The 26,988-nt window shown below is 42.4% G+C and overlaps 3 protein-coding genes across 13 annotated transcripts in view; 2 read left to right on the forward strand and 1 right to left on the reverse strand.

Annotated features, from left to right (window-relative positions):
* Positions 1 to 957: 957 nt before the first annotated feature.
* On the reverse strand, positions 958 to 24,019 carry TCTE3 (t-complex-associated-testis-expressed 3). The gene is made up of 4 exons (XM_027552114.1): positions 23,815 to 24,019; positions 7,178 to 7,384; positions 2,453 to 2,611; positions 958 to 1,243 (listed from the first exon to the last, which is right to left on the reverse strand). The coding sequence occupies exons 1-4, from the start codon at positions 23,920 to 23,922 to the stop codon at positions 1,133 to 1,135; spliced, it is 585 nt and encodes a 194-aa protein (XP_027407915.1). The 5' UTR covers positions 23,923 to 24,019; the 3' UTR covers positions 958 to 1,132.
* On the forward strand, positions 10,497 to 17,344 carry LOC113898701 (endogenous retrovirus group K member 7 Env polyprotein-like). The gene is made up of 2 exons (XM_027552113.1): positions 10,497 to 10,903; positions 15,624 to 17,344. Exon 2 carries the CDS (start codon positions 16,059 to 16,061, stop codon positions 17,037 to 17,039), a length of 981 nt encoding a protein of 326 aa, XP_027407914.1. The 5' UTR covers positions 10,497 to 10,903; positions 15,624 to 16,058; the 3' UTR covers positions 17,040 to 17,344.
* Positions 24,014 to 26,988, forward strand: part of ERMARD (ER membrane associated RNA degradation) — a 28,886-nt gene continuing 25,911 nt past the window's right edge. For 2 of the 11 annotated variants that reach the window (XM_027552111.1, XM_027552110.1), the window contains exon 1: positions 24,016 to 24,093. In XM_027552111.1, coding sequence (XP_027407912.1) covers positions 24,019 to 24,093 — 75 coding nt within the window. In that variant the 5' untranslated portion in view covers positions 24,016 to 24,018. Of the gene's footprint in view, positions 26,157 to 26,988 lie in introns of all 11 variants that reach the window. The other 9 variants (XM_027552102.1, XM_027552105.1, XM_027552109.1 and 6 more) reach the window with 8 other exon arrangements.

Below are 26,988 nucleotides of genomic sequence, written 5' to 3' on the forward strand. Positions count from 1 at the left end.
AAGAACCTGGATCCTTGATCAAAGGCCTGGGAAATACAATTTTGCTCTTTTTAAAGATGATTGTGTTACATTTTTTGGTTCTTGCAACTAAAAAGAGCCTGATGAATAGACTAACAAATAGACTGCACACTTGCGAGTGTTTTGATTGGAGGGAGAGGTAGTAGTTAGGGAAGTATGAAACATCTCAACGTCTTTCTTTCAAACTGGGTAGGTTCTTTCAAAACAATGCATGCAATATATTAAGATAGCATACAAAATACATCTTCCTCTGGAAGTTCTCCGAAATCTATCATAACATCACTTACTTTGACATTGTACGAGGTTGTGTCCTAATTTCCCACAGCAAATTCCAATTTTCTCAAATCTAACGAGAATGAAGGCAGGAGGAGAAGGGGACAGTAGAGGATGTGATAGTGGGTGGCATGACCGACTCACTGGATACGAGTCTGAGCAAACTCCAGGAGACGGTGAAGAGACAGGAGGCCTGGCGTACGCAGCCCATGGGGTCGCAAAGAGTCAGACACGATTGAGTGACTGAACAACAACAAAACAAGAGTGATAATTTCTCCATAATCCACTATAAACATTCGTATATATGAAAAAGGAATATGCATATACTTCTTATACTTTGGGGTTGCTGCTGCTGCTGCTAAGTCGCATCAGTCATGTCTGACTCTGTGTGACCCCATAGACAGCAGCCCACCAGGCTCCCCAAGTCCCTGGGATTCTCCAGGCAAGAACACTGGAGTGGGTTGCCATTTCCTTCTCCAGTGCATGAAAGTGAAAAGTGAAAGTGAAGTCTCTCAGTTGTGTCTGACTCTTAGCGACCCCATGGACTGCAGCCCACCAGGCTCCTCCGTCCGTGGGATTTTCCAGGCAAGAGTACTGGAGTGGGGTGCCATTGCCTTCTCCACTTTGAGGTAATACAATGTTAATAAATATGATAACTAGTAAGTATAAAGGTAAAAATCCAGCTTTTACTTGTTTGTTGTTAAAAGAATACAATTAAGAAGCTTCAATTGGAGATACAAGAATATAGTTAATCAAAACTACCATGAAGTTCACAAGTCTATAAATTTTCATGTATTTTAGGAAAGTTTAGAAGTAAACACTCTTTGGTCCATGGAACAAGCTATTCACAGTAGAGAGCGAATACTAAGACCAACACCACGTAAGTTTCCGTCTCATGCTTCGCGGAAACCCAGCTGTCCCACGCCACATCCCAGATCCATCTGCTGGCAATCTAGGACAGAAATGTTCAGAAGGCCCATTTCAGATCAAACATGTTAAAAAGTGGTTCTTTAATCTATACAAGTTTGGTTTCTTCAGAAGTTGCATCACTCACTATCTTAGGAAGTTTTATTTTAAAAGTAGTTTGTCCAATTTTCCCTTTGCTGATAAGACTTAATAGTGATGCTTCCTGGGCCCATCTTCTCTTTATTGGAGAGGGTAAGTTGTCTAACACAGAGAGACCACCTTAGCAGTGTGTGTCCCGGGGCAGAAGAGGAGGCGCTCTGTGACTCAAGTCTAGGGGTTCTGCGTGCAGTACCATGCTGTCACACTCCATAGTCAGGCATTATCCTTTCTACCGCAGATCTTCAACCAAAAGTTTGTTAGGGTCTTGTCTTGAAATGAAGAAATGGTACTGATCCTATAAGCAGGCTGTTAGAGAAATCCTAACTCCTTTGCTTCATGTACGAAGCCACACAAAATCTGATTTTTCTGTGGTGAGCTTCTCCCCTCAGGAGGTTGAGTCTGCTTTTCCACCCCATGAATATGAACTGACCTTGGGACTTGCCCTGAGCAAAATAATGCGATGCTGTGCAGCTTCCAAGAGAGGCCTTAGGAAGTCTTCTGCTCTCACCTCTGGAATGCTGTGAGGAGCCCTGTGTAAGGACACTATTCCTCCTCTGGAGGACGATGGCTTCTGTGCAGGGGAACCAACGGTCACGACTGTGAGCAAGGCTGTCTGGGACCTCTGGGCCAGCTGCATCACCAGATGGCTGAAACTGCACCACTTTCCTCTGGTGAGGCCAGAAGAAAGTCCACCCAGCCCATCCAGACTGAGCTGACCCACAGGACGATAAGGAAGCACGTGACTGGTGTCACAAGCTGCTCACTTCTGGGGTGGGGCTGCCTAAATACACCCCAGTCTCTCTGGTTATCAGTCAAGTCCGTGTTGTCTTTGCACTCCATGTTCTCTCTGCTGGGACTTGCTGCCTGATCTTTAGCACGGCTGGTTCCTTCTTGTTGTTTAGGCATCAGAGGATGACCTCCCCTTCTCCAGACCACCCCAAGGGGCCACCTGTCCACCTGGAAGCTCCCCATTCCCTAAGTGTGCAGGTGGATGCGGTAGAATTCTCTCCTCCCTGGGAGCCTGGTGACTGTCCTGTGGGCAGCAGCCTTCCCTGGGCCAAGTCCTCCCACCATGCTCCCACGTGGAGGTACTTACATTGATTGCCTGACCTGTCTTTTGAATAAATAATACTTTTATAATGAACTTATAACGGTGGTATCCAAATTCTTTGACTGATGACAATATGCGGTCTGCTAATTCAAGTGACAAATGAGAAAAGACTTTGTCGTCATATTTGACATCTTGAAGACTTTCCTTTAAAAAAATTAAGAAAGATATTTTAATTTTAAAATTTTAAATAAAAATTGAAGTAGAAAATGTGTCTAATTAATATACGCAGCTTTTGGAAACATACACATATCTCTAACCAAATGATATTAAATGATTGATATGCTTACCAATTTATTTCAATAACAATTTTGAAAAAAATTTGATTTCGTTTTAAAATTATGTTCAATTGCTCTTCATTAGCCATCCTTAGGAGAAGGCAATGGCACCCCACTCCAGTACTCTTGCCTGGAAAATCCCATGGATGGAGGAGCCTGGTGGGCTGCAGTCCATGGGGTCGCTAAGAGTCAGACACAACTGAGAGACTTCACTTTCACTTTCATGCATTGGAGAAGGAAATGGCAATCCACTCCAGTGTTCTTGCCTGGAGAATCCCAGGGACTGGGGAGCCTGGTGGGCTGCTGTCTGTGGGGTCGCACAGAGTCCGACACGACTGACGCGACTTAGCAGCAGCAGCAGCAATCCTTAAGTTTTCCTTTACTAGGTTACTCTGCCAAACATTTACTAGGGAGACACAAGGTGTTTTTTTGCCACTGGGCCTGTGGAATCTTAGCTCCCTTACCAGGAGCTGAACTCACACCCCCTGCACTGGGAGCATGGAGTCTTAACCACTGGACCTCCACAGAAGTCCCTATCCCTGTCTTCTTGTCTCCCTCAGTTAAAGGCCACTTCTTTCTAATCCTGTCCCTATGGCTACTCACTCTACTGCTTTTTTCTGTGACCTCCAGATGAGTAATATGGAAGTCAAAGACTGCTCATCATGTTTGTCAGTAAATTAATATATAGCTGGGAGTGGGGAGAAGATGTGGGCCATGAAGCACTGCATTTTTCTACAAACCACAAGCAGACTTGGACCAGCTGGTGAGCAGGTGGCACCTGCCTTTGATTAACTGACTGAGACCAATGACAAACTAACCAATGTTCTAGGTTCTAACGATAAATGGATGCCTACCTGCTAATTTTACAGGCAAATAAAACCAAATAAATTACCCATTTTTTGGTTGTGCTTCCCTTCTAGAAGGCTTTTGGATCTGAACTGGGTCTAGAAGCATTTAGTTCCCTCAGGCATTTAGCTCAATCTTTTGGACACTTAGCAACATCCATTCTCTTCTCAGTTTGCCTAAGAGGTCCCAGGCTTTCTCTATTAATACATACATGTTCCATTTTAACAATTAATGAATAGTTGCTATAGGAAGATACCTACAAGCTCCAGCAGTGTATATTATTTCTGTGTCTAGAATGGTGATAATGTCCCCTAAACACAAAAGAAAATCCCTAGCCTCTTTGTGACCACAGCCTTCCCCCTACATATCCAATAAGCTGTTCCAAGCCCCTTCTGCTCAATGCAGTTCCGTAAATGATCACATGTAAGCACAGCATGAAACTCTGCTATACCAAATAAACTTGAACGCAGTCAGTGCTGTTGGGCCAAGTGAGAGACACACCAAAATGCCTGCTGTTAGGCCACAGGGTTAATGATTATTTTACTGTATTGAGTTGAATTTATTTCCAAGTTATGAGCCATAATATAGTTTCTGAATATTATCTGGTTATTATTACTTCAGTTTAGAAATGTATCTATGTCTATGGTGGTAGAGGGGGGTGGGGGAAATGGGTTTCCTAAATATTCTTCTGTATTAACATATTCATTTAAGAATTAATTCTGATACAGTTAAGGGGATGTAAATCAAGGAAATGGCAACCCACTGCAGTATTCTTGCCTGGAGAATCCCACAGAGGAGCCTGGCGAGCTATAGTCCATGGGGTTGCAAACAGCTGGACATGACTAAGCAACTAAGCACATGAGCACATGTTATATTATATACACAAAAGAAGTTAAATGCACGCCTTCTTCCCAACAGCTAGCTTACATCAGTTGTTACTAAGGGAATGCATTTGCACATTTGAGGCGGGGGAGGTAATGTTAAACAAGGAGTACCCTTGGAGGGGGGTTAGGCAGGGTAGAATCCCACGGTGGGAACCTGGTCGTCAGAAATCTCCTGGGTGCCTGATGCCCAAAGGTGAAAAGGGGATTCAAAAAGGTGGCCCCTTAAACAAGCATTCTGAAATTTGAAAGTTTTTAATTTGGCCCTTTATTAGGAAAGATGGTGAAGGGGATTCTTTCCATCTGAACAATGTAGCCTTCAGACACAAATGCTAGTATAATTAATATTGGTATTACAGTATCAACTGTAAAATTGAAGAAGCTTTGTTGGACTAGCCTGAAAACATGTGTCTGAGTTTCAAACAACTGTCTTAAATGAACTTCAGATTCCACCTTGTTTAATGAAGAAGAAAATCCACACAAAAGTTGGGGATTTCCTATTCTTAGGATGTTTAGTGTAGTCATGAATCAGTTTTTCGCACATATTCAATATGGGTTTTATTTTTCACTCATTCCTTCAAATATGGGAGAAACATGGAACCTGAAAGATAAATAATTTATGGATAATCACAATGGTGTGATCACTCCCCTAGAGCCAGACATCCTGGAATGTGAAGTCAAGTGGGCCCTAGGAAGCATCACTATGAACAAAGCTAGTGGAGGCGATGGAATTCCAGTTGAGCTATTTCAAATCCTGAAAGATGATGCTGTTCAAGTGCTGCACTCAATATGCCAGCAAATCTGGAAAACTCAGCAGTGGGCACAGGACTGGAAAAGGTCAGTTTTCATTCCAATCCCAAAGAAGGGCAATGCCAAAGAATGCTCAAACTACCACACAATTGCACTCATCTCACACCTAGTAAAGTAATGCTCAAAATTCTCCAAGCCAGGCTTCAGCAATACATGAACCATGAACTTCCAGATGTTCAAGCTGGATTTAGAAAAGGCAGAGGAACCAGAGATCAAATTGCCAGCATCCGCTGGATCATGGAAAAAGCAAGAGAGTTTCATAAAAACATCTATTTCTGCTTTGTTGATTATGCCAAAGCCTTTGACTGTGTGGATCACAATAAACTGTGGAAAATTCTGAAAGAGATGGGAATACCAGACCACCTGAGCTGCCTCTTGAGAAACCTGTATACAGGTCAGGAAGCAACAGTTAGAACTGGACATGGAACAACAGACTGGTTCCAAATAGGAAAAGGAGTACGTCAAGGCTGTATATTGTCACCCTGCTTATTTAACTTATATGCAGAGTACATCATGAGAAACGCTGGGCTGGAAGAAGCACAAGCTAGAATCAAGAAATATCAATAACCTCAGATATGCAGATGACACCACCCTTATGGCAGAAAGTGAAGAGGAACTAAAAAGCCTCTCGATGAAAGTGAAAGAGGAGACTGAAAAAGTTGGCTTAAAGCTCAACATTCAGAAAACAAAGATCATGGCATCTGGTCCCATCACTTCATGGGAAATAGATGGGGAAACAGTGGAGACAGTGTCACACTTTATTTTTGGGGGCTCCAAAATCACTGCAGATGGTGATTGCAGCCATGAAATTAAAATATGCTTACTCCTTGGAAGGAAAGTTATGACCAACCTAGATAGCATATTCAAAAGCAGAGACATTACTTTGCCAACAAAGGTCCATCTAGTCAAGGCTATGGTTTTTCCAGTGGTCATGTATGGATGTGAAAGTTGGACTGTGAAGAAAGCTGAGCCCCGAAGAATTGATGCTTTTGAACTGTGGTGTTGGAGAAGACTCTTGAGAGTCCCTTGGACTGCAAGGAGATCCAACCAGTCTATTCTAAAGGAGATCAGTCCTGGGTGTTCTTTAGAAGGACTGATGCTAAAGCTGAAACTCCAATACTTTGGCCCCCTATGCGAAGAGTTGACTCATTGGAAAAGACTCTGATGCTGGGAGGGATTGGGGGCAGGAGGAGAAGGGGATGACAGAGGATGAGATGGCTTGATGGCATCACCAACTCAATGGACCTAAGTTTGGGTGAACTCTGGGAGCTGGTGATGGACAGGGAGGCCTGGAGTGCTGTGATTCATGGGGTCACCAAGAGTCAGAGACAACTGAGCAACTGAACTGAACTGAACTGTTGGATCATTGAAAAACCAAGAGAATTCCAGAAAAACATCTGCTTCTGCTTCATTGATTATTCTAAAGCCTTTGACTGCGTGGATCACAACAAACTGCAGAAAATTCTTCAAGAGATGGGAATACCAGACCACCCAACCTGCCTCCTGAGAAATCTGTATGCAGGTCAAGAAGCAACAGTTAGAATTGGACATGGAACAACAGACTGGTTCCAAATTGGGAAAAGAGTAAGTCAAGGCTGTATATTGTCACCCTGCTTATTTAACTTCTATGCAGAGTACATCATGATTCATGGGGTCGAAAAGAGTCAGACACGACTGAGCAACTGAACTGTTAAATGAAATACCAAAAGAAATTCTTTTTGATTTAGCTTTAATCATAGCATGAACATGAAGATTATTCAGTATGACTACAAAGTACTTTCAGAGACAAATGCTACAAAAAAAAATCAGTCAGAGTAACTATACTGCCATAAATCTTAACATGGTTTGTCACATCCCCAAAATTAAGATATTGCTATCATATATACCTATCAACCTACCTTTAGTATCTGCTGGACTTTTGTTTCTACCGAATGAGCCTGGAATTTTTTCAATGGCTCCATTCTATATGAATTAGCAAACTTTAGTTTTGCCAGGGCACTCTTCCATTCTTTACCTAGATCAGCAATTGAGTCATCAAATGGAGGCTCTACATACTGAACATCATGAATTGATTCTCTCAGTCTTTCTCTTAAAATTTGTGCATACTGAAAGGAGAAGGAGAGAGACAGAGAAAGATGATTTTTTAAATTCCATAATGAAATTTCAGTTTTAAGGACCCGGGGGCAGTGGGACAGGGCTGACACAAAGCTTGGAAATCCATTACAACAGACATCTATGATTATGTGGTTGCGAAATCCTAGAGTCAAGCCTGGCTATCAACTTGAACAAGGAGAAAAAATATACAGGTGTCATCTATCTATCTATAAACACAAAAACACACAAACACAAATTTGAATGCATAGGTTTAGAACATCCATGGAAGATGCGGAAGAACTAGAAACAAGAGTGGCCTTTGAGAGGGCAACTGAGTGGCTGAAAGACAGTTACGTAAGGAAAACCTTTCAGGCTCCCTGCTCTGGCACTGGGGCTTCCCTGGTGGCTCAGCGGGTAAAGTGTCTGCCTACAATGTGGGAGACCCGGGCTCAATTCCTGGGCTGGGAAGATCCCCTGGAGAAGGAAATGGCAACCCACTCCAATACCCTTGCTGGGAAAATCCCATGGACAGAGAAGCCTGGTAGGCTACAGTCCATGGGGTCCCAAAGAGTCGGACACGACTGAGCAACTTCACTTTCACTTTTCTCTCTGACATTATGAAAATATTATCCTTTATTGCCTTCTTATAATTTTAATTATTTTATCTTTGAATAAATAATACATTTGTTTACTCTTAAGTTTTAATTGAAAAGACAACAAAAGTGGTATATTTGGTATATATGTCATTCCATGCTTTTGACATTCAACATTTATTTGATAACATTCAACCTGCCTTAAAGAACTATTTATTTAGTGGCTATTATGGTTAAGTACGGAGAACGCAATGGCACCCCACTCCAGTACTCTTGCCTGGAGAATCCCATGGACGGGGGATCCTGGTGGGCTGCAGTCCATGGGGTCACACAGAGTCGGACACGACTGAAGCGACTTAGCAGTAGCAGCAGCGTGATTAAGTATGGGGTTCCCAGGTGCACTAATGGTAAAGAACCTGCATGCCGATGCAGGAGATGTAAGAAACATGGGTTCCATCCCTGGGATGGGAAGATCTCCTGGAGAAGATCTACTGGAATGGCTACCAACTCCAATATTCTTGCCTGGGAAATCCCATGGACAGAGGAGTCTGGTGGGCTCCAGTCCATGGGGTCACAAAGAATTGGACACGACTGAGCAATTAACACTTTTACCTCAGTTAGGAATGGGAGCTTCCCAGGTGGCGCTAGTGGTAAAGAACCTGCCTGCAGATGCAGGAAACATGAGATGTGGGTTCAATCCCTGGGTTGGGAAGAGTCAGACATAACTGAAGTGACTTAGCATGCACACACAGTTAAGTACTCTATGCTCTGAAGTTACAGTGGTGAACTTCATTATAACAACCAGAATTGTTTTACTTGTATTAACTCATAATAAAAGTCTGCATCCATGGAGTTATCCTTCTAGTGGAAAAGGAAGTGAAGTCATTCAGTCATGTCTGACTCTTTGCAACACCATGGACTGTAGCCTGCCAGGATCCTCTGTCCTTGAGATTTTCCAGGAAAGAATACTGGACTGGGTTGCTATTTCCTTCTCCAAAATAGTGGTAATTGCTACACAAATAAAATAATATGACTTGATAGAAACTCACCATGAGGGTTTAATTTGGACTGAATAATTGGAGAAGTCTCTTCTGAAATAAAGTTTGGGCTGATGTCTAATAGGAACGGGAAATAGGCAGGACAAAGTACTTAACATTTTCTGAGAATAAACATGTGTTTGGCATGTATGAATTATTTAGAGTGGGGAAAATAGTAGTAATAGAATAAGGTTTAAAAGGCATCATGTAGGACTAAGTAGAATATGAAAGGGAAGTTGAAACTTACTCCCAGAACAATGAGGAACCACTGAAGGATTTGAACAGGCGAATGGAATTTATTCCAGGGATGCCTGTTTATTCCAGGAATGCAAGGATGGCTCAGATAACCTCGATGATGTGATAACTCACCTGGAGCCAGACATCCTGGAGTGCAAAGTGGGCCTTAGGATGCATGACTATGAACAAAGCTAGTGGAGGTAATGGAATTCCAGCTGAACTATTTCAAAACCTAAAAGATAATGCTGTTCGAGTGCTGCATTCAAAATACCAGCACTTTTGGAAAACTCAGCAGTGGCCACAGAACTGGAAAAGGTCAAAAAGGCAATGCCAAAGAATGTTCAAACTACTGCACAACTGCACTCATCTCACACACTAGCAAAGTAACACTCAAAATTCTCCAAGCTAGGCTTCAACAGTATGTGAACCAAGAACTTCCAGATGTTCAAGCTGGATTTAGAAAAGGCAGAGGAACCAGAGATCAAATTGCCAACATCCTCTGGATCACTGAGAAAGCAAGAGAATTCCAGAAAACATCTTCTTCACTGACTATGCTAAAGCCTTCGAATGTGTGAATCACAACAAACTAGAACATTTTCGACATACCAGACCACCTTACCTGCCTCCTAAGAAATTTGTATGCAGGTCAAGAAGCAATAGTTAGAACTGGACACAGAACAACAGACTGGCTCAAAACTAGGAAAGCAGTATGTTAAGGCTGCACATCATCACCCTGCTTATTTAACTTACATGCAGAGCACATCATGCAAAATACTGGGCTGCATGAAATACAGGCTGGAATCAACACTGCTGGGAGAAACAGCAATAACCTCAGATATGCAGACGACACCACCCTTACGGCAGAAAGCTAAGAGGAACTAAAGAGCCTCTTGATTAAAGTGAAAGAGGAGAGTGAAAAGCTGGCTTAAAACTCAACATTGAAACAACTAAGATCATGGCACTCAGTCTCATCAGATCAGATCAGATCAGATCAGTCGCTCAGTCGTGTCGGACTCTTTGCGACCCCATGAATTGCAGCACACCAGGCCTCCCTGTCCATCACCAACTCCTGGAGTTCACTGAGACTCACGTCCATCGAGTCAGTGATGCCATCCAGCCATTTCATCCTCTGTTGTCCCCTTCTCCTCCTGCCCCCAATCCCCCCCAGCATCAGAGTCTTTTCCAATGAGTCAACTCTTCGCATGAGTGTTGGAAGCATAGTGCAAAATAGCCATAAAAGGAGAAAGTCCTTGGAAAAATGGCGAAGGCCAGAAATACCCGGCCTTGCACTGCAGACAGAAAAACATCTCCTGCCTTTGGTTATGCTCAGCGCCAAGAGTTAATAGGGATGTTACTTGTGAAAGCGGGTTGTGGGATAAGCCCATGAGTCATTTAGAGCACGCTGTCCTTGAAATGTTTTTACTGATTATGTGTTAACTCCGTATGCACTCTGCTGACCGTATACTTTAAGCTCTTTGTTCCTGCTTCTATAAAAAAGCTTGACTGCAGAAATAAACTTGCCAGTCCTTGCCAGAGACTGTCCAAGTGTCCTTCTTTCAGGTTCATCACTTCCAAGTCCCAGGGAGAAAAATCCCCAACAAGTGGCGCCCGAACAGGGACTTGAGAGGAAGGCTGAACAAAGCGACGAGCCCCTGCAGAAAAGGTAAGCAGGATGGGGCAACATAGCAGTAAAATTCCTTTCATTTCGATAATGCATCATTTTTTGAAACAAAACGGTGTTAATGTTTCAAGAGATCAGTTGAACTACTGCTATCATATTTTACTGGAACAATTCATGGTTCCCAGAAGAGGGGACACTCAATCTAGACATATAGAAAAGGGTTAAAAATAATATTTTGGAAGCATATCAGCAAGGGTTACATGGTCACTCATACGGGCTATCATAGAACAAATTGAAGGGCATAATGTTGATTTGTAAGTAAAAACTATTCGATCTTTACATGAATATGAGCTTAAGGAACAAGATATGCAAGGTGCTTTGAAATATAAGAATGTTATGCTCAATCAGACACAATCCTTAGAAAAACAACTTAGAGACATATATATACAGGACATGTCAAAACTGAAGCCACTTAGAATGGAAGTCATTTCATTCAATGGACAGCCCAAATCTGAGGTTTTTCCTTCTGCTCTGCCTGTAACAGCAATTGCTAACTTTGCTCATACTAATCATTTCACTCCTCCTCGGGAGATGTCTGCTTGCACTTTCGCTTTCCCAATTCAATTTAATCAACCTGCCCAAGGCCAAAATACTTGGGCTAATCTAGATTTGGGCATGTTGTCTAGCTTTAAGAAAGCATGAACTCTGTATGGACCTACTTCTCCATACTGTATAGAATTTCTTGGAGGATGGGCTGGCCATTGGATGCCATATGATTTTTTTTTTTTCAAATAGCAAAGATGATTTTAAATCCTCAACAATTACTGCAATGGCAAATATGGATTAATGATGAGGCCCAACAGCTGATGATTGACCAGCAATCTCATGGTAACCCTGCCAGTTTAACCTATGATATGCTCACTGGAACAAGAGCCATGGCTGATATGATTGTGCAATTAGCTAATATTACCCCTCAGATGTTACATTTCATTAAAGAAACTGCCTGCAGGGCATAAGCAAAGGTTGATAGCCCCAACTCTGATGGTTCATTTGTTAAGATTATTCAAGGACATGAAGAGGAATATTCTCAATTTATAGGAAAATTAAAGGATGCAATTGAGAAATCTATTAAGGATGTGACTTTACAAAATATTATTTTAAAAAAACTTGCTTTTGAAAATGCTAATGAGGAATGTTGATCCGTGCTCAGACCAATTCGAGAGACTGGCTCTTTTATGGAATATTTGAAAGCATGTAGGGACATCGGATCTATGTCCCATAGAGCAAAATTGGCAACATTGGAAATCTTTAATGTTCAGAAAGCTGCTAATGCCAAATGTTTTAACTGTGGGAAGCCCGGCCATATGAAAAAACAATGTTGCATGCCAACACAGGCCAGAAAAAATAATATGACTTCTAATAAGAAGAGACCCCCAGGAGTATGTCCAAGATGTAAAAGGGGGTTCCACTGGCTGAATGAATGTCATCCTAAATTTGATAAGGATGGAAACACCTTGAACTCCAGTGCACAACAAAAACAACAGGGAAACTGATAAAGGGGTCATCCTCTAGCCCCACTACAAAAGGAGGACCTAACGTTATGACGCTACAAGCAGCTACATCTAAGAGTGCTTGCACCTAGTCCTTATGATATGGAACTAATAGAATTATGCAACCCCCACAAAGTTCCCACTGGATATTATGGCCCAATTCCACTCGGGACAATGGGACTGATTTTGGGATGTAGTAGCTGCACAGTGAGAGGTTTAGTGGTATTGACTGGTGTTGTGGATGAAGATTATGAAGGGGAAATACATGTTATGGTAAATGTTATGAAAACGGGAAATGCATACTTACAAAAAGGGGAACATTTTGCACAATTATTACTTTTGCCATATGTTAAACCAATGAAGGCATCTGATAAAGTTCAGCAGGGAAGCTTTGGCAGTACCAACCTTACTGCTACACTATCCACTTTATTAAAGGAACATCAGAAACCCATGCTTACTTTACACATACGGGAAAAGAATTTCACAGGCATGTTAGATACCGGAGCTAACATTTCAATCATTAGAGCTGCAGAATGGCCCCTTGATTGGGGTAAGGTTGTGGCTCCTTCTAGACTATTAGGAATGGATGAAACTGATGCCACACAAACTTTTGTCAGTGCATCCTATTTACAAGTGTATGGCCCTGATCAAATTGTAGCTTATCTTAAACCATATATTACTAATATCCCTATCAATTTATGGGGACGGGATTTTCTTGAACAAACGAAAGCCACAATTTCTTTAAATGAACCTTTTTAATGGGGGCCATTGAATTAACACCTCTGCCTCTCAATTGGGAATCTGATACCCCAATGTGGACACCTCAATGGCCCCTAACTAAAGAAAAATTGGCAACTCTTACACAATTAGTAAATGAACAATTACAAAAAGCTCATATAGAACCTTCGTTTTCCCCATGGAATTCCCGTTTTTGTAATAAAAAAGAAATCAGGAAAATGGCGAATGTTGATAGATTTAAGAAATGTTAGTAATACCTTGTCACCTATGGGGCCCTTACAACCCGGATTGCCCTCCCCTTCTATGGTACCAAAGGATGGTATGTAGTTATCATTGACTTACAAGACTGCTTTTTTACTATACCTTTGCACCCTAAAGATAGAAAACGTTTTGCCTTTTCAGTTCCTTCTATAAATCACATGGCTCCTGTTAAAAGATTCCAATGGAAGGTGCTACCTCAGGAAATGATGAACTCCCCTATCATTTGCCAATATCTCATATCTGTTTTATTACAACCCATTAGAGACAAGTATCCTGCTGTGTTTATAATTCATTATATGGATGATATACTTCTCTCTATGGAATCTGAACTCTGTTTACAACAGTTATATAATGAAGTTACTATTACTTTTCAAAATCATGGCCTGCTTGTAGCACCAGATAAAATTCAATGGAAAGCACCCTTTAATTATTTAGGACATGTTATGGAAGAATCTAAAATCAAACCTCAAAAAACTCAAATTTCTGTGCATTCTCTACACACGGTGAATGATTTTCAAAAATTGCTAGGAGATATTAATTGGCTGTGGCATCTGTTGGCATCCCCACCTATGCCTTACAAAATCTATTTAAAATTTTAGAGGGATCCCCTGACCCTAATAGCCCTAGGCAACTAACAAAAGAGGCCAAAGAAGAACTGGCCTTAGTGGAGAAACGCATTCAACAATCTTTTTCAACTCGGCTAGATTATGATCAACCAGTTTCTTTATATATATTCCCTACTGAACATTCGCCCACTGCAATTATAGCTCCGCACAGCCCAATAGAATGGGTATATTTACACACTAAACAGTCTAAAAAAATTGTGTCATATATTGAGAAAATAGGGCACTTAATTGTGTCAGGAAGAAGCCATGTACAAACTTTGACTGGATTTGATCCATATGCAATACACGTTCCCTTGACAAAACAGGAATTGCAAATTGCCTTACAGTATAACCTGACCATGCAAATGGCATTAAGTGATTTTCAGAATGTTATCTCATTTCATCTGCCAAAAGGAAAATTATGGGACTTTCTACAATGTACGAAATTCATTGTAACTAATATCATTGCATCCCAGCCTATTTCCAATGCACCCACCTATTTCATTGATGGCAACAAGAAAGGCATAGCAGGGATTGTCGGCCCTGATATCAAAGAGAAATTACCCACTACCTATTCTTCAGTACAAAGAATTGAATCATATGCTTTATATGCTCTTTTGTCACTTCAACCATTATCCTTCAACATATATACTGATTCCAAATACCTTGCTTCCCTTTTTCCTGATTTTGTTACCGCCTTTTTATACAACCTAGATGAAGAATTATATACTCTCTTTTCACAGACTCAGGCTTTAATTCGCTCACTACGGAACCTTCCTTTATTGCACATATACATGCGCATTCAGGTTTACCTGGCCCTCTGGTCGCAGGAAATGATGCTGTTGACAGGCTCATAGCTCCCATTTTTACATCTGCCAATGACGAACACGCTAATCTTCATACCAATGCTAACAGACTGCACTCTAAATACCATATTCCTCTCACTGAAACACGACATATTATTAAAACCTGTGATGTCTGCACCCCTTTGCGCTTACAAACTACGATTTCAGGAGTTAATCCCCGGGGGCAACAACCTAATTCCCTTTAGCAATCTGATTTCACTCACTGCTCCTTAAGAAAATTTTCTTTGCTTTTTGTCTCACTTGATACATTTTCAGGCTTTATCTGGGTAGTACCTGTCTCTTCAGAATCCAACAAACACACCATTTCCACACTCTTACTCACCTTCCCCATTATGGGGATTCCTTCTGTCTTGAAAACAAACAATGGACCTGTATTCACCTCGCATTCATTTCATTCATTTTTATCAGAATGGAACATAACACACATTACAGGAATACCCTATAATCCTCAGGGTCAAGCCATTATTGAAAAGAGCCCACCGCACTCTAAAACTCATTTATTAAAACAGAAAGGGGAAATATGGAAGAGGAGATACACTTCTTATCCCATGAACCCTCAATTACTATTATCTTTAACTAAACTTAACAAAAAATAATTCTGACACTCGTGCAGATAGACATTTTACAGAAGACAAAAACAGCAAATTAGAAATCAATACACCAATATGGTATAAGCAATTTAATCAGTGGCTGCCAGGAATCTTACGACTCCTAGGCAAGGGTTATGGTCTTGTCATTGCAGATGGAGAGGAAATCTGGGTTCCCCTTTGCCATGTCCGCTACCGAGAAGGACCCCAAGACCGGACTCCCTTGGGACGTGACGAAGTTGACGCGAAGGGTCTCATCAATGACTCTGGAGGAGCCAATGAGGAAACGCCTTCGTCTGAATCCTTACCCGACATGGGCTCAAGTGAAAAAACATGACTCATCAGGCTGAGCAGACACTGAAGAGCAAGAGGAACATCGTAATTGCTCCTGGTTTAATAGATCAAGCATTGGAGGCTTTCATAAATCTAAGACAAGTTTCTGGACTGATAAGGACATATTGCTGAATTGGTATAACGGGGGCTTATCACCCCCACGACCCAGGATTGTTGTCCCCATTGTGGGGCCAGAGCAATGGCACATTTGGAAAATTCCAGCAGCCTTAGAGCACTTTGCTAGTGTTTATGGGACTATGGGTGTGTTTCGTCCTTCTAATTATACCTTCCTATACAATAGTACTGGCTATATTCAGTCGTGTGTTCACCTTCCGTACTTGTTTATTGTAGGGCATTTTGATATTGACTTATCAGCCAAGATTGTCAATTGTACTGCATGTGCATTGTATACCTGCCTTAATCACACCATTTCATATCACAATGCTAGCATTGCGCTAGTTAAACAAAGATCTGAGTTATGGCTTCCCATAAACTTAATTGAGCCTTGGACTGATTCTATATTTCTTTCTGTATTGTTGAAAACTGGGCTTAGGCGATCTAAGCACATCATTGGGTGGATTATTGCAGGCATCTTAAGCCTTATCTCCATTGTGACTGTAGGAACTTTGTCTGGTATGGCTTTACATAATTCTATACAAAATCATGATTTTATCACTGCTTGGCACAAAGACTCTCATGATCTTTGGACTCGACAAGCTCAAATAGATCAGCAATTACAAACACGAATTAATGAGTTACAAACTGTGGGTATCCACTTAGGAGATCAAGTGCAGCAACTGGCTTTCCAAACACGTATACGTTGTCACTGGAATTTTACTTCTTTTTGTCTGACTAACATGCCCTATAATAGCACTGAATATCCTTGGAATAAGGTTAAGGAGCATTTGCAGGATCTCACAAATAACTCAAGTTTAGACATCAATTTGTTGAAACAACAAGTTGCTAATTTTCAAGTTAGGGTACCTAGGGAATTGTATAGCACTCAATTCTATGATACTTTAACCAAAACCCTATCATCTCTAGACCCTAGAACTTGGCTTTCAGGAAGCAATATTTTTATATATGTATTAATCACCCTGCTCTTTTTGTCCTTGATTATGGGATACAGAAGTGTCTACTCAAGACTCCATGCCTCCCACAATGGAGTCCAACTAGCAGCCGCCATGCTTAATTTAAAAACAAAAGGAGGATATGTTGGGAAGCGTAGTGCAAAATAGCCGTAAAAGGAGAAAGTCCTTGGGAAAATGGCGAAGGGCCAGAAATACCCGGCCTTGCACTGCGGACAGAAAAACATCTCCTGCCTTTGGTTATGCTCGGCGCCAAGAGTTAATAGGGATGTTACTTGTGAAAGCGGGTTGTGGGATAAGCCCATGAGTCATTTAGAGCACGCTGTCCTTGAAATGTTTTTACTGATTATGTGTTAACTCCGTATGCACTCTGCTGACCGTATACTTTAAGCTCTTTGTTCCTGCTTCTATAAAAAAGCTTGACTGCAGAAATAAACTTGCCAGTCCTTGCCAGAGACTGTCCAAGTGTCCTTCTTTCAGGTTCATCTTCTTTCAGCTTCCAAGTCCCGGGGAGAAAAATCCCCAACAATGAGGTGGCCAAAGTACTGGAGTTTCAGCTTTAGCATCATTCCTTCCAAAGAAATCCCAGGGCTGATCTCCTTCAGAATGGACTGGCTGGATCTCCTTGCAGTCCAAGGGACTCTCAAGAGTCTTCTCCAACACCACAGTTCAAAAGCATCAATTCTTCGGCGCTCAGCCTTCTTCACAGTCCAACTCTCACATCCATACATGACCACAGGAAAAACCATAGCCTTGACTAGACGGACCTTTGTTGGCAAAGTAATGTCTCTGCTTTTGAACATGCTATCTAGGTTGGTCATAACTTTCCTTCCAAGGAGTAAGCGTCTTTTAATTTCATGGCTGCAGTCACCATCTGCAGTGATTTGGGAGCCCAAAAAAATAAAGTCTGACACTGTTTCCACTGTTTCCCCATCTATTTCCCATGAAGTGATGGGACCAGATGCCATGATCTTCGTTTTCTGAATGTTGAGCTTTAAGCCAACTTTTTCACTCTCCTCTTTCACTTTCATCAAGAGGCTTTTGAGTTCCTCTTCATTTTCTCCCATAAGGGTGGTGTCATCTGCATATCTGAGGTTATTGATATTTCTCCCAGCAATCTTGATTCCAGCTTGTGTTTCTTCCAGTCCAGTGTTTCTCATGAAGTACTCTGCATATAAGTTAAATAAACAGGGTGACAATATACAGCCTTGACGTACTCCTTTTCCTATTTGGAACCAGTCTGTTGTTCCATGTCCAGTTCTAACTGTTGCCTCCTGACCTGCATACAAATTTCTCAAGAGGCAGGTCACGTGGTCTGGTATGCCCATTTCTTTCAGAATTTTCCAGTTTATTGTGATCCACACAAAGGCTTTGGCATAGTCAATAAAGCAGAAATAGATGTTTTTCTGGAACTCTCTTGCTTTTTCCATGATCCAGCGGATGCTGGCAATTTGATCTCTGGTTCCTCTGCCTTTTCTAAACCCAGCTTGAACATCAGGAAGTTCACGGTTCATGTATTGCTAAAGCCTGGCTTGGAGAATTTTGAGCATTACTTTACTAGGTGTGAGATGAGTGCAATTGTGTGGTAGTTTGAGCATTCTTTGGCATTGCCTTTCTTTGGGATTGGAATGAAAACTGACCTTTTCCGGTCCTGTGGCCACTGCTGAGTTTTCCAAATTTGCTGGCAAATTGAGTGCAGCACTTTCACAGCATCATCTTTCAGGATTTGGAATAGCTCAACTGGAATTCTATCCCCTCCACTAGCTTTGTTTGTAGTGATGCTTTTCACAGCAAATAGATAGGGAAACAATGGAAACAGTGACAGACTTTATTTTCGTGGGCTCCAAAATCACTGCAGATGGTGACTGCAGCCATGAAATTAAAAGATGCTTGCTCCTTGCAAGAAAACAAACCTAGATATCATATTAAAAAGCAAAGACATTACTTTGCCAACAAAGGTCCCTCTAGTCAAAGCTATGGTTTTCCCAGTAGTCATGTATGGATGTGAGAACTGGACCATAAAGAAAGCTGAGCAGTGAAGAATTGATGCTTTTAAACTGTGGTGTTGAAGAAGACTTGAGTCCCTTGGACTGCAAGGAGTTCAAATCAGTCAATCCTAAAGAAAATCAGTCCTGAATATTCTTTAGAACTGATGCTGAAGCTAAAGGTCTAATCAAAAGACACTTACTCCTTGAAACTAAAGTTATGACCAACCTAGATTGCATATTTTTTTTAAACTTATTTAATTGGAGGCTAATTACAATATTGTATTGGTTTTGCCATACATCAACATGAATCCGCCATGGGTGTAAACGTGTTCCCAATCCTGCACCCCCCTCCCTCCCCCCTCCCTTGATAGCATATGAAAAAGCAGAGACATTACTTTGTCAACAAAGGTCTGTCTAATCAAGGTTATGGTTTTTCCAGTGGTCATGTATGGATGTGAGAGTTGGACTATAGAGAGAGCTGAGCACTGAAGAACTGATGCTTTTGAACTGTGGTGTTGGAGAAGACTCTTGAGAATCCCTTGGACTGCAAGGAGATGAAACCAGTCCATTCTGAAGGAGATCAGCCCTGGCATTTCTTTGGAAGGAATGATGCTAAAGCTGAAACTCCAGTACTTTGGCCACCTCATGTGAAGAGTTGACTCACTGGAAAAGACTCTGATGCTGGGAGGGATTGGGGGCAGAAGAAGGGGACGATGGAGGATGAGATGGCTGGATGGCATCACTGACTCGATGGACGTGAGTCTGAGTGAACTCTGGGAGTTGGTGATGGACAGGGAGGCCTGGTGTGCTGCGATTCATGGGGTCGCAAAGAGTTGGACACGACTGAGCGACTGAACTGAACTGAAAGCTCTAATATTTTGGCCACCTGAGGCAAAGAACTGACTCACTGGGAAAGAACGTGATGCTGGGAAAGATTGAAGGCAGGAGAAGGGGATGACAGAGGATGAGACGGTTGTCCAACTTGATGGACATGTGAGCAAGCTCCAGGAGTTGGTGATGGACAAGAAGCCTGGAGTGCTGCAGTCCATGGAGTTGTAAGAGTCGGACAGGACTGAGCAACTGAACTGACTGAAGGATGGCTCAACATCTGCAAAGTAAGCAATATGATACAGAAAAAGCTTTGACAAAAATTAGTGCCCATTTCTGATTAAAGGAAAAAACTCTCAACAAAGTGGTTATATAGGGAATGTACCTCAGCATAATAAAGGCTCTATCTCTACATCAAAGGCCCATAGCTAACAGCATACTCATAAAGATACTCATATATTATTTTTTTAAAGTACTGTTGAATTCAGTTTGCAAGTATTTTATTGGGGATTTTTCTATCTATGTTCATCAGGAACACTGGCCCGTAATTTTCTTATTGTAAACTTGGCTGGCTGTGTATTAGGGTAATGCTGGTCTTGAAAATTAGTTTGCAAGTATTCCTTTCTCTATTTTTTGGAAGAGTTTGATAAGGACTGGCATTAATTCTTTTACTATTCCACAGACCCTACCAGTGAGGCCATCTGGTCCTAGTGTTTTGTTTTAGGGAGGGTTTTGATTACTGATTCCATCTCCTCACTAGTAATCGATCTGTGAATTCAGATTTTCTCTTTCTTCATGATTCAGTCTTGGAAGGCTGTATGTTACTAGGAATTTATCCATTTCTTCTAGGTTGCCCAAATAATTGGCACAGTGATTTCTTATGATCTTTTGTATTTGTTATATCAATGTTAATTTGTTCTCTTTTAATTTCTAATTTTATTTACTTGAGTTTTCTCTTAAGTCTTGGTCAATTAGTCCCCTCTCCTCACAAAGGACTCCAAAGATAATAAAAGTTTTGCCTCAAATTTTTCCATAGATCACTGATGTCTAATTTTTTTTTTTTTTGGTTTCCTACTGCCATCTCTAATTCACTAATACTGTTCTGCAGTGTCAAATCTGCTGTTGATTCCACTCAGTTTATTTTAATTAGATTTTCAAATGTATGTAGACAAGTGAGACTAATCAAGTTTTCAATTATCAGTAATTTAAGGTTTTGGAATTGTTGGTTGCCAAGCAACAGGAACTGATTCTTGTTGACCACGTACATAACTAATTGGAAAGACATGACGTAGCTCAGAGAATGGAAGAAAACGCTGAAGAACCAGGCACTTAAGGCACTTCAGTATGCCACTTCAATTTAATCTCGATCATTTTCCTGAATTATTCCAGGGAGAGTTCATCTAATCAGCCTAGTTTTGGTCTCATCGTAAGGATAAAGTTAAGGAGGGTGATTGACAGTCCCACCAAAACTCTATTTAATGGGGAATGAGTTCATTCTCCAAAGGAAAACTGAGATGCTACTATGAAAGAAAATAAATGGGCACAGGAGAGAGAAAATCAAAAGATACTTATAATGATTAAATTGTGTGTCCTAAGTTTTGTGCTCAGGATCATGACAGTAATCAGCTACCTAAAAGTTAGGAACGACAATTAGTAACTCATTGTCCTCAGGCACACTTAATGAGCATTTGTGAAGTCTGAGTCTCTTTCCATTTATCCCTCATTTCATATTTCTGACCTGTAAAAGCTCAGACTTTAGAGACAACTATAATTAATCACATTCATTCTCAAATAAGAAATAACTGCCTTGTCCATGTCCCCCTTTCCCCAGATTCTGGCTTGTACACTGTTGGGGGCCAGTGTGAGGTACTCCGCCCATGGCAAAGGTCATGAGGAAGGAGGCTCGACATACGCAAAGGCAGGATCAAGCCTCAGGAGTCCCCCTGGAAATCCTTGAGCATCTACCCCCATAACCAGAGCCTGCCTACTTTACTACTTTGTGCTCTCACCTACACCTCTGACTTTACGGGGGGCTGTCCCCCACCACCTCTTTCGGAGGAGTTAACTTAGAGCTCCAGTTAATAATAATTCCTGGGCGTGATAGGAGTGTTTCAACCTACAAACTCCTCTGAAGGTTCTCTAGCCTGCCTGACGGGCTTGTCCGGCCACATGTGATTGCTCACAGCCTCCCAAACGTGAGAGGCACGAGATGCTTTAAATCTTCTAAAAACAGGTTCCTTAGAAAAGTTAGAAAACTATAAGTATGATGGGCTGATTAAAAACTGTATTGGTGAAGGGTTTTTCATTTGTTGAGCCAATGTTTGTTGCTAAGTCTCCACATCCCCTGCCCTTACACACATTAATGAATATATAGAAGAAATAAGTATTAACCTTTGATATTAATCACGTTAGACCTTAGGCTAAGTAAATTCTTTCCTTAACTAAAACCCACTACACCCTCACCCTATAGGAATGTAACTTTATTTGGGTGGCGTCTGTTTTAAGAATAATCACCCTTGGAGAAAAAAGTGTTCTGGTTGACTGACCACTGTCACAAGGAGAGGGTCATAAATTGTCAGCAGGCCCCCCTGGCCAGAAGATGATGTAACACCCCTAAGACCTCTGTATACATTTGTATGAAGCACCTGACTTTAATAAAAGTCAGGACTGCTGTCCCCACGTGACTTTTGTATAACATCTCAGTGTATAAAAACAGACTCTGGAAAATAAAGAATTGGGATCAGTTTCTCGAAATACTGGTCTCCCCATGTCGTGCTCTCTCTCTCACTCTGGCTGAGTCTCCATCTGGAGCGAGGAACCCGCCATGCTTACTAATTATGCCTGGGCTTCTAAGATCTGACCGGGGAGGCCTCAGTGTCTCCTCTCCTTCGGGAGAGCGGAAGGACGCCTGTGGCCTACGTAAGTGGTGGAAACTTCTTGTCTTGAAGTTTTATTGGTCTCCCGCGTAAACCAAGCTACTCAGCCTCTTTTCTCCACTGAATTTTCCTACTGAGCTATCCTCATTCTATTACTCTTTATATCTTTGATGAATATTTAAATAGTCGCCTAAGCCGTCTCCCCTTCGAATACCCTGGATCAGCCGGGGCTGGACCCCGGCAGTACACCAAATGTACCTGTCTGTCGTCCCCTCCTTTTGGATTCAAACTTACTTTTCAAGACTTCAGATCTTTAGTAGACAGTAAGTTTATAAACGGCAGTTCAAAATAGAAACACTTTTCACTACTGTAGGTGACCTATGGTTACTCAGACTTATATACAGTATGGTTTCTGGGAGCATGAGTTTTAAGTCCAACACATTAAGCAGTCAGCCTTGCTGTGCTCTCAGTTCTGTGAACGTGCCCTTACTTTTTTCTCCTTTTGTTTCTCTTTCCTCTAAAACGGAGACAGCAAAGAGCAGTCATTAGAACCTGAAATGTTACCAAGACTTTTTTGGGGGTGGGGGTGTGGAGGGAATCAAGATCTTCAAAAATTCTCTCTCCTCCATCCTGTTGATTATGGGTCCCATTAAGTAGGTATTAAAAGAGTTACAGACAAGTGGACCAGAAGTCCCAGCTCTAATTACTACAATTCTGTACCCTTGAATAAATTATTTTCTCTCTTACAAGTCTCAATAAAATATGGAGTATTGATCACTAATGGTTTCCAGATCATGGTCACATAGAAATCTGGTGCTATATCCCCAATAAAACTGAATGACATTATCCATTAGTTTCAGACAGTAAGTTAATGTGCAGAATTACTTTCAATTTAACACTCTTTTTTATATTCTTCAAATACTGAGACTGCTGCTGTTAACAAAAACTCAAAACATCTCATTGTTCTGCTTGGTATATTCAAATATTCTTGTTTTAAGGCACACATACACTGGCTTCTGGTTAGTAAATCTGCCCTCTGGTTTGAGTAATGACATTAAACACACTAAAATTACGCATTTCTGGAAAAAGTTCCTCTCGGGAAACCTGAGCTGAGTAAATGTGAAGAGAACTGAAACAGCTGTTTCGGTCCACGCAGTGCTCCACGGTCTACACCACAAAGGCGGGCGAGTCCTGCAGCCCAGAGGGCGGCCCGTGCCCCGTCTTCGCACTCACTGCCTCCTTCTCGAACATGCTAGGCCTCCTCTCTTTGCGAGGCGTCACCGGCGGCTGCTGAGGGGCCGGCATGGAGGGCGCCTTCGCGCCCCGACCGCGCTTCTCCATCGCGCCGGCACTCCGAGCCGCCTTAACCTCCGCCCCAACGCCTCCGCCGCTTTCCGAGCGAGTGCCAGTCTCGCGCGTGCGTCGCGCCAGCCGGAAATGCGCCTCAGGGAGGGGGCGTGGCGTGCGCGCGTCATCCCTCGGCGTCGCGGCGGGAAGCCGGAAGTCATGGAGGTAGCGTCCGGGTAGCGGCGTTTCCAGAGCGCGTCTGAGTTCGTCCATCAGACTGCGACGCGGGAGGCACCGTCTTGACTGCAGCCGGTGCCGCGGCGGAGGAGGGCGGGTCGTGTCCGCCCGAGTGGGCGCCTGCTGGGCCCCACTTCCGCTCTCGTGCTCCCTGGTGTTGCCGACCCCGCGTTCGGTGGCTCAGGTCCTGGCTGAAGTCTGCGAGGACGTGCCGTGGGGACCGAGCCTGCGCCCTGCGCGCGAGGGGAAGCTCTGCAGCCGCCACCGCGAAGTCCAGGACCTGTTCCCACGACCGCGGGCGGGCACGCGCAGCGCGCCGTGGCTTTTAGGCTTTGTTCTGACTGGCCTTCGCCCCTAAAGGAAGTGTCCTCTAGGTGGTTCCTTAGCGATGTGGGAAGTATGTGTGGTGATCAGGCCTCTGGTTCACACTTGAAAATTAGAATTGTAGTTGATATCTTTAGGCCACTTTGATAACGTAAAACTAAATCAAAGGGTCTCATTAACTGGCTGCCTCAGTGGGGTTGCCTCACAATAAAGATTTTACTTTCCTCTCTCAGGGATTTCAGTGTCAATCGATTATCTGTGAGCAGTTTTTAGTACTAGCTGCTACTTGTTGAGTGCTGAGTACTGTGTCCCGGGTGCTTTTCAAGTATTATCTCTGATTACTGCAACCATAGAAGGTGGTTATGTTTTGCCCCGTTTTACACTGGAAAGTTTCAGGTATGTTAACATTTCCAAGGCAAGAAGTGGAAAAGAGTCTGAGGAAGAATTCAAATTCAGATTATTCTAGCTCTCAAACAAACTCATTTGCATTATCCCATGCCGCTCTGGGCAAGACACTGAAGTACCAAAGAAGACACGGAGGGATACACACACATACACAAATGCAGGCTTTGGGGCTTCTGGTGGGAGGACAGGCATGTCCCTGAGTGTAACACGCAGAAGAGATATTGTCTTGAGTGGCAGTTAAAGCGTTGCAGCATCTATTATTTGTTGATTTGAGGTTGGATTTTATTTCTTGTTTAACAGCAGGGTCTCTTCTTGTCTAAGACAGTATAAACTTAAAAAGTTAACCTATAAGCCAACTTCTAGAATTGCATGTCTGTAGGAGTAGAATGTAGCCATTCCCCAAATCTGAAGGTCTTGGAGCCTTAGAGAGGTCCATTTCAACTCAGGGTGAAAGTGTTAATTGCCCAGTTGTATAGGACTCTCTGCGACCCCATGGACTGTAGCCCATCAGGATGCTCTGTCCATGGGATTCTCCAGGCAAGAGTACTGGAGTGGGTTGCCATTCTTTTCTTCAGGGGATCTTCCCAACCCAGGGATTGAACGTAATTCTTTACCCTCTGAGCCACCAACTGGGGGTAGGAGGAGCCAATAATTCATTTAACTTTTGTTTTTCATTTATCGTGTTCCAGCATCTGCTGTGTCCTGGGCATACAGTGTTGTGTAAGACCTGGTCTCTCTGCTCCAGGATCTTACTGTTTGGTTGAGTCTGAGGGACGACTGTGTTGATCCGGTGTCTACAACCAAAAGAGACTTACAACCTCAGCTGTGAAATTCAGGGCCCACTTTACTAGTGGAATAGATAAGTTTTTGTGCAGAAATATCACTTCTGCCTGTCTCCTGTCACTCCAGAACTTCAGCTCATTCCTTTAGAATTCAAATGCTTTTTTAAAATGCAAGGAGTCCCTTTTGATGTGAATGTAACCTTTTTGAGTTGTATTTTTGTTTTTGTCCAGAGACAGACCACAGGAGTTTTCACACTATGATCAAGTGTTAACTAGGAATAAAATTGTTAACTAGTTATGTGAGGGATAAAGTGAGATCTATGAAAGTGTGGTGGAGACGGCAGCTGCAGGAAGCAGTCACTCCAGAGGACTGAAGGAGCTGAGGGAAGTGGTTGGCATTTTAAAGCTTCAACACTTAGAGGAGAGTCCCTGCATGGCTGAAACTCAGGTCTCTGAGGAGGAAATTGTGCTGCAGAGCTGCATGGAAGAGCCTGGCAAGTAGGATGCAGAGTTCTGAAGGGAAGTCACCGGATGCATGGGGTGTGTTTCTGGTGGGCGTTCTCGGGTGAAGCCAGTCCTGCGGGTGTTGGAAAGATTGCAGACTGGAATCAGCTGCTGCAGCAGGAGGCACTGCAACTGCAGGGCAATGCTCAAAGGAGTGGAAATTACCCAGAAAGGCGCAGGAAGTTGCCAGGCTGCAGGCAGGAGAAGCGAGTGCTCCCTCCCATGCTGTCTTGCAGTGTTCCAAGGAAAGTGTGGTGACTGGCTGAGCGGGTGTCAGCCACAGAGGATTGCCGAATATTCCACACAAATCTTTCAGAGAGTACCTCAATTGCTGGGACCTGAAAGCATTGGTTGACTTCAAGGCTGAGAGCAGGAATGAAGCTTTTGGGGACAGGAAGAGTGGACAGGATAATGGGTGACACTGACGGGGATGGGGGAACTGAAGCCAACTGGCTTCCAAATTAGGAAGCTGCCGAGACTTACTGATGTTGGAAAATGCACACCCCTTAACACATCTCATAAAGACACCAGGTCCTTTTCAGATCTAGAATATGATCTCTCTGCAGTTATTGGGCAATCTTAGCGTAATGTCAGGAGAATTATGAAGAATTGGTTTTTAACTTTTTATGAAAAAGCAGCATGGTTTGCTGCTTTTTAGACTATGTAGGGAGTCGGAATTATGCATTTTGCTCCGTTTTAGCATTATTTAATGTTTAATTCATTTAGTAGCTTGATATTCTATTTTTCTCAGCCCTCATTTAAAAATGCTTATTTTGATAACTTTGGGATAATTTGTGAATGCTGAAAGGAAATGCACTATCCATAAAATATTCTGAGCTTCTGTAAATTCTTATGTTAAAAATACTAT

Source organism: Bos indicus x Bos taurus, chromosome 9, assembly GCF_003369695.1.
Source record: "Bos indicus x Bos taurus breed Angus x Brahman F1 hybrid chromosome 9, Bos_hybrid_MaternalHap_v2.0, whole genome shotgun sequence".
Taxonomy (NCBI): domain Eukaryota; kingdom Metazoa; phylum Chordata; class Mammalia; order Artiodactyla; family Bovidae; genus Bos; species Bos indicus x Bos taurus.